At 34.0% G+C, this 13,199-nt stretch overlaps 1 protein-coding gene across 2 annotated transcripts in view; it reads left to right on the top strand.

Moving 5' to 3' along the window:
* Positions 1-13,199, top strand: part of SNTG1 (syntrophin gamma 1) — a 318,609-nt gene that overhangs the window by 242,908 nt on the left and 62,502 nt on the right. For both annotated transcript variants that reach the window (XM_030971023.1, XM_030971024.1), the window contains exon 12: positions 4,802-4,840. In XM_030971023.1, coding sequence (XP_030826883.1) covers positions 4,802-4,840 — 39 coding nt within the window. The remainder of the gene's footprint in view (positions 1-4,801; positions 4,841-13,199) is intronic.

A 13,199-nucleotide genomic window follows, 5' to 3' on the forward strand; every position in this document is an offset into this window, starting at 1 on the left:
ATCTACTGCAGCTTGCAAAACCAGCAGCAAGAATTGCTATATTTGTTCCACAGGCAATTATACATGTATTTGAATGCATTCACCAATATACAATGTATTTTGTGGGGGCTGTTTCATGCTTCTTTCAAATCTTCTTTGATTTTTTCAAAGCACATAAACTCTTGGACAACAAAATTTCACAATCTTACCGTAACTTACCTATCCCACTGAGTAAATAAAAACCTAGCAAGGACAGAAAGTAAGACTAGCCAACTAGCAATTTGAAGTGTTGTATGTACTCTTTCTTATTCGTTAACATAAGATTATCACAGCATGGACTCATGTTTTCTTCCAAATTTTAATGATCTGGCTTCCTCTTTGAAATCACTTAACATCCCAATAGCACAAACTGTATTGTTGCTTGTCTTCATCTCTATGCATGAGATGAAGAATTATGTAATGAATTTATGTTCTTCTCAAGCTATTCTATTTTAGTAGCCTGTTAGTGAATGTGAGTCAGCAGTTGTGCAGTGCAAACAATTGATAGAGAAGGTTAGAGAGTCTAAACTGTTTGGGGAAATTGATAAAAATGGCTAGCATTAATTAAAATAATAAAAGGTTCTTTTAAATTGGAAAATGACTGTGACCTGCAAAATTATATGATATCTACAGACTGCAAGAAAAGGAGAGATCAAATAATATGTGAAAGTGTGGGGAGTATCTTATTTACTGCCTAAGTCAGAAAAAGGCTGAGCAGGCACTGGTGCCCACTCGTTTCATATGTTGCCTTGGCTGTTCCCCTAGGTACTCCAATGGAATGGTCTCTGTCAGGATCTCTGTCCTAACTAACACGTACTCTCTTATTCTTTCTTCTGGAGGACCGGATGTATTACCCGAATCTTAATTGTCTATTAATCGTCTTTCCCATTATCCCTTTAGAAGTTTAAGTCTAATTTACAGTATAGTTTATAATGAAATAGGATCGAAGGAGCTGTGGTACACATAGAGTTTTCAAACATCTGATTGCTTCTATTTAAAATTTTAAGGGTTGGAGAAACCTGAAATCTCTTGATCTTACTACTTTAAGAGTATTTGGTTCTTATTGAAAGATACATTTCCTCATCATCTCATGGGGATCCTGTGATTAAATTGGAACAGCAAATTTCATTAATATAAATAGGTAAGAAAGGAAAAAAAAACCTCTAATAAATAGTAGTTTTCAAACTGCATTTTAAAATCCTCATATGGAAACTGAAAATAAATATTTCTGCTGTGCTATTGGCCCCAAGAAGGTCTGAAATGGTATCTCTCAGAGGAGTGAACAATTCAGTTCAGCTTTAACTGAATGTGAAAATTTAAAACCCAGCTTTTATGAGCTTAATCAGCTGCATTTCAGCAGAGGGCAACAATAATAGGCTACAATTAATGGGAAAAGATAATAGTATGGAACAGTATTCTTCTGTATTACTGCTTCTCTGGCACAAAGACTTTTAAATAATAAAAATTAAAAAGCCCAAACATTTGCAATCATTGTGCACACCTGAAGCCAAGCCTTGCTCATTTGTGTTCCTGCTGAGAAGTGCTGTGTTCATGTTCTTGTTTGTTTCCTCTGCAGAGCAGGCACAGCCATCACTGTGAAAATATCCATCTGTAGTTGTAACATCTAGTGCACAAAAATGACTGAATTTGGCCATGGGACATTTTTCATTATGTTCCACTTCATATCATCTCCTTGCCCAGTATTTTTCTTGTCCAAACATACTGTGAGATGAATTTTTGGAACATATCTAGTAAAATATAGTTGTACCATTAACAATCAGTTCTATTTTGAACCAATCTTCTTTGATAGCTTTTTCCCATCGCTGAAAGTTTTCAAAGCCAGAGCTCTAGGTGGAGCTCTGAACAATCTGGTCTAGTGAAGGTGTCCCTGACTATGGTAGAGGGTTGGAACTAGATGATCTTTAATGTTCGCTCCAATCTAAACCGTTCTATATGTTTCTATGATACCATTATTGGTCTTGTATTATCACCGCTTATCTCCTTCCTTGTCAGATGCAAGATACTGCAGAGACCTTATTTCTGGCTCCTTCCTCCTTCCACCTTGAACTGATCATTAATTCCCAAATTACTTTCTCTATGGTGTTCTTAGATTTTTTTTTCTCCTAATTTGCATTCATGGAAATTGAATCAGAATAGAACATCATCCCTCAGCACCTGTTTTTCTGTGCTTGAAGCAGAAGCAGATAGTTCTTGCCAACTTCAAATCAGTCTACATTGTCTTTACCTTCAGAAAAGAGTCTGTTTTCTAGCTTCTTCTTCTGTCTCCTTTTGTGCCATTCTGATTTTTAATTGCTCTGCAGAAACACATCTTTCTAAAGAATATTCTCAGAACACCTCTGTTTTTTTAGTATAGTATCTGCTGGTGTGTTTTATTTAGAAATATTACATTCATGTGTATTTGCAGTGTATTGTACTGGTGAAAACAAATTTTATTTAATTGCATCAGTTACATAGTTCTATGTGCTATGATTGTGCTTAATAACACATAGTATTACAATGAGTTCAGTACAGTTATGGAAGACTGAAGCAACATTTCTCTTTTTCTCTTTTAGATAACCAGTAAAGTAATTGAAGATTTTTTTTCTCTTTTTTTCATTTCTGGGAAATGTTTACTTTTAGGTTTTAATTACCAAATAATTTAGGTCTGGAAATTAAATTTTACTCAATATACCTTGTAGCACGCTGGGAAGAACATGTGTGTGCTGCCTTATTCCTGAACTTTTTTATTCTGTAATGTTCAATGTTGATGCACATGAATGATAAACATTTAGGTGTTCCTAAAATTAATCATACTTAACAATTTTTAGTTTCAGGTAGATTTGAACAACTATAATACAGTTTTGAAGTTTTTATAAAGGACATAAAAATAGTGCATTTCAAGAAATCACCTTATTACCTGAAAGATAAACATAGTTGTTTTAGTTAATCAAAATAACAGCAGTTAAAAGAACCATGTAATGTAGGTGCTTAGATTGTATTTTAGAAAATGAGCTTGAAATTTTTGAATGAGAAAATGATGTTTCACACATTTTAGAAGAACATTAACAGCACAAAATGCACCTAATGTACTTTGTTAAAAAAATGCAGTCTCTATGTTTGAAGTAAATAAAAACACTCCTAAATTATTCAATATATAACTATAACTTGCCACTAAGTAAATATTTACAGTATTTTGTTTAGAAAAGTAAAATTTCTTTTCCTTAACATTGTACTTGCAAGACTTAAAATACAGGCTATTAGCTTTAGTCTTTACTTAGATTAAAATACATGGTTTTCACAAGGACCCACTAACACAAACAGGAATTTATCATGCTGGAGTAATTAATATTTGGTTTAGGAATAAATCCCAGAAGTCTTCAAGTATTTTTTAGATCAAAAAATGTGGGTTTTATCTGCTTTTTATTTTAAAAAATCACATTAGATAGTTGGTATCTTGTATGGATTAATTTTATACTATTTCTTTGTCCTTTGAATGTCCTTGTTCCTCTAATGCTTTTCCTTAACTGGCATTGAAGAAAAAAGGAAGGGTAGAAATGTTCTTCTGACACTTTTGATGGAGGATACATTTGAAAACCAACTGAAATTGCATGCCAGCATGTTCTTGACAGTGGGAATTATCCTTTGATAGCAAAATTGTGGGATGTCAGTGACACTTGCTCAGTATTTGCATGAAGAATTCAAAGAGCTTGTGACTGCAGCCTGGTTCTGAAATCTGCAAAACACATTGCCATTCACATCTCTGCATGTAGTTGTTTAGGGACAATATTGTAAACACCAGAGGAAATTCAGTGGTGATTCTTCTTTTCTTCTAAAAAGATGTTGCAGGTTGGTTAAAGCAGTTTTATGTTATATTGTGGTTTCAGGGCTTTCCAGATCATCCAGTTACATTCCATATAGAGACCTAGTTGACAATGCCTTTAATTTAAATATGTTTTTATTCTAGGTATTACGTATCTGTCATGATTTACTAGGTTTTAGATTTACTAGGTTGTCAAAAGCTTTCAGAGCTTATGCTTAAAAAACATTTTTCTTCTAGCGATGGTAGGGATGGGTATGTTCTACACATAACTCTCTTTGTATTGGACACTTGTGTCAGAAAGCTGGCAATGTTTGTTCAGATGGAGTCTATGAACTGCAGGGCTAAACAGAATCTCATCAGGAATTAAGTGTCTCGGCCTCAGCCTGGTTTTCTCGTTACTTTTCACCAAGGGATATTATTGAATGTTTTAAGAAAAAATTACACGAACAATTATCAGAACTGATTTTGCCTACTTGATTTTGCACCTAGGATAGAAGGGTAGAATAAATGATGTTTCCAAAGCTGTTCCAACCCGAAATTTCATCATTCCTTAAGGAAAGCAACTTGCTTAGAGATTGATGACTTTGGTGGTTGGCGGTAATTTGCTCTGAAATAACTTTATTTAGAGTTAAATATTCTAGTTTATTTTATATCTTCTAATAAGAAGAAAAAAAAAAGAAAATTGCGTTGTGTTTCAGAATTTAGAAATAATTTTGTGTGTATGCACCTCTTCTGGGTTCTAAACAGCAAAATGAACCACAGTAACTACAGAAATATCCCATTGTTCAAATGAGCTTGCCAAAGGTTTCAGTTCCTTTACTGCAGAAGATTTTATTTTCTTTTTTGCAAACATAATTTGGAAGGAAGAGTCTAATATATGTGTCTAAATTCCAGTTGGTTATTTTGTTTTGTTTTTCATCCTAGCAACTGAGTATTAATCTATTTCTTTATTCATTTTTGTAGATTAAAAAAATCAACAGGAATTTTCCCGTAAACCAGCAGGTAAGAATAAGAACATTTGGGCTTTTTTATTTAATAATTCTAATTCTCACTTTAACTATCTTTAATTTGTGTGGTAGCTGCTTGTTATTCTACCTGAAGAATTCTCAGTAGATCTTTTGAGAGTACCTTGGTGTTTTTACTTTCTCAACTCAAAGGGAATTGGAGTGTTTCACCAAAGTAAGAACATATCTAATCTTTTCAAATTAACCTATTTGATGCCAGTATATATACTTTTCTTCAGATTGTGTCTTACCAATTTTACTATAAAAGAGGAATATTATCATTACCCTTCACAGAATTAACCAGAATAAATCAATGTTCCAAAATTCTGAAAATGTATGGTCTTTTTTTTTTTTGGCCTATTGACAAATTCAGTCATAAAAAATTAATGTCTGCACAACTGTTTAAACAAAATATGAATAAAAATTACCAAGGTAAAATTCAGTACACTGTACAGTTAAGTATGTATATATTGTGTATGACAACTATTGATTATATAATGATAATTTCCACACAAAGAAACATGTTAAGGGAAACAGAGCAACCTGATTTATAAGAAGGAAAAAACTGCTTCCTCATACAAGGAGAGAAATATGTACAGGACTGAGCTGTAAAATTGCCTTCAAGAGGAGAGATTTGAGGAAGAAAAGTACTTTCACCTACCTTACACCAAGTCTTCAGTTAGCCAACATATTTCTCAGTTCCCTTTCTCTGGTCCAACTTTATTTATATGGAATTGCGCTGAGTGTAACTCTTAAAGAAGGGAGATACTTCTATTTTGTTTTCTGTTTTCTTCATGAGAAGATGCACAAATGTAAAAAATTAATGAAAATAATATAATACTACTAATATTAACAATAATAACAACTATATGGGTAAGTATAAATGAAGCTACAATAGATTAAGTTAGCATTTACATTTGGGAATTTTCATAATAATTTATATACCATCAGATGCAGCGAGTGCAAAGATGTGCTCCTATCTCAAAAGAAGGAAGAAGATACTGCCTAATGAACAAAAAGCAGTTACTTGGTTCCATTTTCACTGTTATGGTTCACCCTGAACTTACCTCTTTGCTTTCATTACTGTAAAAAATAAAGACAAAAATACATAAACAACAGTTAAAATGTTCCACCACGCTAACATATAATTTAGGTATCTCTGCTGTTTTGGAGCCCTGGGCACATGGGGTCAACAAGGCGTTTTATTCTTTATTAGAACTCCTGTGGAAAGCAAAAATATCTTTCCTGGCTTGAATAGCTTTTTGGCCATGATCTTTGTCAGGACAGCCTGCAATTATAATGCATTCATCCCTCATCAACACTGATCATTATACTCCAAAGGAATTACTGTGAATTACTCCAAAGGAATCACTTCAAGAAACTCAGTCAAAAGGTCAAACTGGAAAGAGAGTCTGATTTGATTAGCAGTGAGACTGGTAGGGTCTTGTTGCCTGTCAAATACTGGAGAAGAAAAATAGTTTACTTATTTGTGGATTTCTGAAATTTTAGGGAACACTGAATTCAAAACCAGATTTCCTTTTTGACTTACCTTACGTAGAGAGGGTTGTAGCTTTTTATCATAAAAGAAGTTAGGGAAAATCACCTAATTTAAATGAAATAGTTAAATAATATTTTTTAAGTAGAGTCAGATGTAAGGTTACATCAGCTACACAGATGTAAGGTTAATTTCTGTCTTCATGTGCAGCAAGTATCAACATGGTATGCAGAGAAGAAACAGGACTCTACTTGTTATATCAAGACAAAATTTATCTAAAAATTAAAATACCATCTCAAATAGTCTTGTTGTCTTGATTTTTTAAAATAAAATAAATTTTTGTCTAAGAGGTTAAACAGCTAATTTTAACTTCTTTCTGCAAGGACATCATGAACTTGAAAGCTCTCTTCATCCTGTTATACTTTTTTTTTAAAGAAATGTGTATATATTTAATTTCACTTAACAAATACCCACAGGTTTTTTTTAATGAACACTGTCAGGGTAATTGAAGGTTATTTTCACTTAGAATTTTTATACATATATATGTGGATTTTAATTAGTAAAGTAAAAAGGGAAGACAATTGTCAAACTAGAGTCAAGGAAACAACCCGTAGGATTCCTTAATGAAAATATTCTTCATATGGAGAAGACAATAGGAGCACAGACAGACCCATTAGCATTACACTGAGGAAACAAATGTGCCTGAAAAGGTGTGTAAGATGCTGTAACTCCAGCAGTGTTATCCAAACATCTCAATGTTGCAGCAAGTTAAAAAGATAAAATAAAAAGTAATTAGAAAAAACTTGTTGACTGTACATAATGTGGCAGCTTTCCTTTAATGCAGTAATTGTGAAAGTAGGTTTGCCTGGAAAATTGTTAGAAAGATAAGATATATTAATTAAAATTTAAGGATCAAAGGTGATGGGTATCAATAAGAAGGTGGTAATTATTTGGACAGCATGAAGCAATAAGAAGTTCTCAGAATGGTGGTAGTACATTAATAGTGGTGGAAAGATGATGAAAAAATTGCTGGAAGAGGACCCCACAGACAAAAAAAAAACTGAAGAAGATTGTGGGACAAAAGGGAAATAAAGCTCCCCCTCTCTGAGTTGACAGTGATGAAAAGAACACTTGAAATAGTCAAAAATAGAAAATTAGTTGTCTTTTCTATATTGGAACTGCATGCATTGGATGTAAATAGTAACACTTAAGAGTATAATAGCAAGTAGTTGAGAAAAAAAAATTTTAGACTCAAAATATACCGAATATTTCAAATATGCACGAAGAAATATGATGTTGTCAACAAAATTTCCATAAATTCAGAGAAAAAAATATATAGATCTCATAGCAGAGAGGCAGAAAGACTGAAAGACTGGAATATTTCAAGGTTCCAGCCAGAGGCTTCTCTAGTTGATCAGCTGAGAGTGGAAACACGGGCATGTTTCCTTTTCTTGGAGCTCCTGACCTCTGTTGAGCTGTTACACTGATTACAGCAAATGTCAGCTCCTGCAAGAGCCAACATTAGGCAGGTGAGTTTTGAAAGGCAACATCAACTCCCTGCTAGATCTTTCCAAATGATGGGTAGTAAACTGGTGGTGTAATGACAACAAGCACTGCCCATTCCTTTTCAATTCCCAGTCTTTTCATTGTCCACCATGAATTTGCAAATGTGCTGATCTCGGCTGAAAATCTACTTGAGAGCATCTAGAGAAATGAAAACTAGTCAGTCCTTATAAAGCCTTCTGATCCTTTTCAGTGTGAGAAACCAAATGTCAGCTAGTAGAGATTTTACTACACATTATAACTCTCATTTTCTATTTGGGATTCATTGGGATTTGGCTTTTACTGGTTGCCATGCCAGGAGGATGAATTGGCAACATCTGGCTTAGGTACACAGTGGAATTCAAGGTTTAGATATAAATCTTAATCTGGCCTGCCGTTCACCTTTTCCTGTCCCTACATGAACAAATAAATAAAATGTTCATAAGCTGCAGCTGGGAAAGTGAAAACTTTCTGGATCTCATTTCACTCCACAAGGCAGTGGTACAAAGCAGATATCACATGTGGCAAATTCGGTGAGTAGATTTTTCATTTCAATGACTATTGTCACGTTCACATACAAGTTCACAAATGTAATAAATAGACGCTTCTCTACTACATGGGCAACAGTCAAATCTCAAGGCTTCACATGAAACAGATAAAAGCATCATGGCAGAGGAGTGTATTTAAAACTTTCTTTTCCTATGTTGTATGTCTCATCTCTGTTAGGATGAATATAAAGGGTATGAACCTCCACCTTTCATATGCTGAATTCACCAAAAAAGAGTGTAATGGGGAAGAATGCTATAATCCTTTTTTTTTTTTAGCACTATTTCTTTTCTTTCTCAAGTAGCATGAGACCTTTTGAAATATTTCTATCTACAGAAGATAGGGAATTTTTGTTAAATAGTTTTAGCTTTTAAGGATAATGTGTCCTTGTAGAATATTCCTGCTTTATGGGAAAAGAACTGGTAGCTGGTCTATTCAAAGTGGACAGTTAATAATGAGAATCATGTGAGAATGAGAAAGAATGTTTAACTGTGTTTAACTCAGTTTTAAAACAAGATCATGGCATAATGAACTAATGCCACACTAAGGCCAGAAACTGGGGTATCATTGTGTATGTCAGATTCCACAGTCAAGAACCTTGTTTTGCAGATAATATTTTACATTCTTGATGGCCAAGAATGGGGTGATGGGATGCATCTGATGTCATTCAAAAATATACATGGTTATATCCATTTCCTTTTACTTATATAATGTAATAAAAACAGCTATACACATCTGTACCAGATCAGCTGTGTTGTATCACCTCATATTCTTCTTCAATAGGGGGTTTGTTGTCCAGTTTTATTAAAGTTCTACAGCAAGAACAATTTCATTTAAAATCAATCCTAAAAGTTGACTTGGTGAGTTTATTTAATAAAATCTAACTTATATTTACTATATAAAGGTGAGTACACAAAAATGTCATGGTGACTGTCTTGCCTGTCAATCAAGCCAGTGTTCTTTGCTTAGAGACACAACACATAAAGATGTGTTGCATCTCTATTGCATCTGAAAAGGTGAATTCCATTGCTCAGGTGAATTGGTAGGACTGATGGGACAACATATATTCTACTGATAAACACCTGTATGAAATAAAACACATACCTTTCTCTTTTTTGTTACTAATTGCAGAGTAATAGGCTCCATTGCTGTTGTATTGGTATTTTTAAAATGCAGTGATTAAGCAGAAAGTTTTGAAATATGACATGTCCTCAAAAGAAAACAAGTCTGTTATAGAAGTACATTAAGAGCGGTGCCTTTTTTCCCTTCTCCTTACTGTATCCTTTTTTCTGTTTTTTTTTTTTCCTTCCTAATTTTGCATGTCTGTTGAATTAATTATTTTCCAATATTCTGTTCTGTGGTACCTCAGAGTAGCCATCTTGCAGTTCTTGACTGACAGTTACTGAACTTTCAGATGAAATGATACATCTGCTCTGTCACCATCTGTTGTCACAGTAAGGATTTGATCAGGTTTATTTTGAAGGAAAATCTCTGGAATGAAGCTTCTATTGTTAAATGATTATAGAAACACACAGGGGAAGTTGAGTTCTTGCTGTTAAATTAAGCAGAAGTGCACAATAGGGTGTAAATTGTGTTGGGCTAATTCCCTGCCATTGTCAGTCATCTATGGCACTCAGCATGGATTATTGCTGCATAACATATACCCTTGAAAGGCTTATGTTCCTTATTGATACTTAATTGAGCTTTCTGTAGAATAAACTGAAAATCTCAATCTGTATATATATATATCTATATCAAAAAGTTTCTGTGCTTGACATGAAATATTTTTCTCTGAGCAGTTTCTGTAATTGTTTTAGACGCTTCTGAGGCAGCCTTTGTTATAAAAACTTTGCTTCCTGTGGCCAATAAAAGATTTTTCTTCCTTTTACATTATAGTCTAGAATAGCTTCTGAACTTCAGGGCATAAAAAATTTTAGAAGGGCAATACACATGGTAGGTTGTTAAAGACTTTAGACTGAGGAAACCATGTTGACTTCTGAGAGGAAGGTCAGACAGCTTCCTGAAGCTAGCTGATTACCTGATGAGCTAGATAAAATTCATGTTGTGAGTCACTTGATGCAGTTATTGGATAGCAATGCTTCTGTCCTAAGGCTGCATACCTTATAGCTCATGAGAGGATGAAAGTAATTGGGACACCTGCTGGAAATTTAGATGATACAAAAGAGTGATTAGATCAAGTTCTTATTTAAATCTCAAAATATAAGTCTCAAGCTGTGCATCAAATACTTTCTGCATGTCCAGCAAATTCAATTTTGCCTCAAGTAGAATTTCATCCTCATTTACATATTTTTCTCATTTATTTTCTTGTATTTTTTTCTAGTACTAACTCATTAGTGTTACAAGTATTAGCTTTTTTTTTCCCCCCACCTGCAATCTTAATATCTCTCCCTGAAAATTCCTTTCAGTAAGAATAGTTTTTCCTGACCAAATTCAATGACCACACCTGTGTTGGCTGTGTGTTCATACTTTAGTCAATACAGGGGTGAATGTACTGTATCTCCACTAAAGGTTTAAATAGGACAGTTGAATGAGGGGGTTCTAAATGCCTCGCTCCATTGTAGACCTTTCAAACTGAGTGAAATAAACAGACGTCCCACAGTTACACAATAAATTTATAAGGAGATAAAAAATTGTTACTTAATTTTGGGTTTGAGAAGAAGAGTTACTAGTTATTGTGCATTGGTGCTTGAAACAAATAAGCAGATAAATAAATAAATAAATAAATGTGTATTGAAAATTATATATTTATGCCTATTTTTGGACAGTAGCCATGGCTTAAATGTATTTAACTGTGAAGTGGACAGCCTGATCTACTACTTCTGAGATTAAGGTACTCTTACCAGATCCTTCACCTTCTATTTACACACTTGGGTGTGAATTCTGATCCCAGAGGTCTTGTGTGTCTTTCTGTATAGTGCCATAGCTTCAAAAGGAGTCATGTACCTCAACTGTTTGGTCAGTGGTTAGGCTAGAAGATGAAGGACACAGGTCTGACAGACTGACTTTGTGAGTGCTGTAATTTCTAGGTTACAATAATAGGAGCTTTCCCTTTAGCTGCTACCTTTTGCAACAGGATGATCTTAACGTCCTAATAAAACTCGATCCTGTCTGAATGCATCCCAAGGTGTTCTGAATCAGAATGCCATAGCAGATGTAGTCAAAGGAATAATTGCTTCCTGTTTTGTCATAACATGAACAAATACTTATTCTCCCCAGAAGCTTAATTCTGTATCTCTGGTGAGGTCAGAGAGTGAGAAACCACTGAGTTTAAATAACAATCAAAAGCATTGCTTTTATTGCATCATTTTACCCCATCTTCTATTTATTTGCATGACATGAGTAAATCCTACTTTAAACGTATTTGGATTTGATACATTGCCATTTACCCAAGAAATGGGATATGTAACATAATGGGACAGTGGAAGGGATGCCTGCAATTTAAAGGACAGATTTTCTGTAGGATTTGGATAGTTATGATATCTAAGACTGGAAATAAGTAGCAAACATTAAACCAAGAAAGGGTCTTTATTCTACGAGAATGAACGTTTCCATCTTTTTCATGTATGTTTTGGTCGGGTGGGATAGTTACTATTTCAAACAGGCCAACAAAGCAGTGGGACAGGAAGCAACTTTCAGCATTCTTGATTAGAAATAGATGCCTTAATGACGCATATGTCCTGCAGAACTTCCTGAAAAATGGTAACAAAGAGAGAAAATAAGGAAAAGCGGGAAAGAGAGTCACCATCTTGAGCCTGTCTGAGTTCAAGAAGCTTTTGGACAATGCTCATGATGCTATTCCTAGGTGTGTTCTGTGCAGGGCTAGGAGTTGGACTGAGTCATCCTGGTGGGTCCTTTCCAACTCAGCATATTCTATGATACCCTCAAAATAAATAGGTCTTTCTTTTAGGTTTTTTTTTGTCCAGTTATACTTGGAAAGATTAAGTATAGGTGAAACTTTTTTTCCCTCTAGCCTCACCTTAAATAAGGAATTGTTAATATCTGTAGCTTACAGATATGAATTTGTTCTGTCTGGTCAGATTGTAATTTTCATTGGAGGCTGAGGCTAGAAATAAAAATGTTGCAATGCTTTATTGTAATGTCTCTTTTATTGCATCAAGTGAGTGTAGAAGTTCCCAGGAAAAACATTAATTTTAGTATACTAGAAGGAAGGTGTTCAGTAAGCCTATACACACATTATTCCTTGGGGAATTGTATCATCTAAAGAAATTAATTGGAATCAATGAAGCATATACTTTAACTATAGATTTTCTATTGGAGGAGCAGATGGGACTCAAAAAGGCATAAATAAAGTATATTTAATTACAGTTTACTTCAAGAGGAGAAATGAATAACACTTCATTTTTCTCATTACTTATTCTACATCTGTGCAGATGATTGGTGCTTCAAATCATAGCTTCTGATCAGAAAAATATTTATTCTCTTGAACTTCTAAAAACAGTGGTTAAACAGAACTCTGTGGACTGCAGGTGGTCATTTGTCTTTTCTCTCTCATCACAGTAATAGTCCATGGGACCAGTGACAGAGTTGCTACTTGAATTTCAGAAAATAGTTGATTTATATAATAGTACAAAGCAATTGACAATTTATGGGTTACCTACAAATGAAGAAGGAAAAAAATAACACTGAGAAGTATTAATCACTGAAAATGCTTGAAGGAAAACTGTAAAAATGTTAAAAAATGTAGCTAATTGCAAATGCAGAAACATACCCTAGAAATATATAATATTACAAT

The sequence above is a fragment of the Camarhynchus parvulus genome, chromosome 2 (genome assembly GCF_901933205.1).
Source record: "Camarhynchus parvulus chromosome 2, STF_HiC, whole genome shotgun sequence".
NCBI classification, from domain to species: domain Eukaryota; kingdom Metazoa; phylum Chordata; class Aves; order Passeriformes; family Thraupidae; genus Camarhynchus; species Camarhynchus parvulus.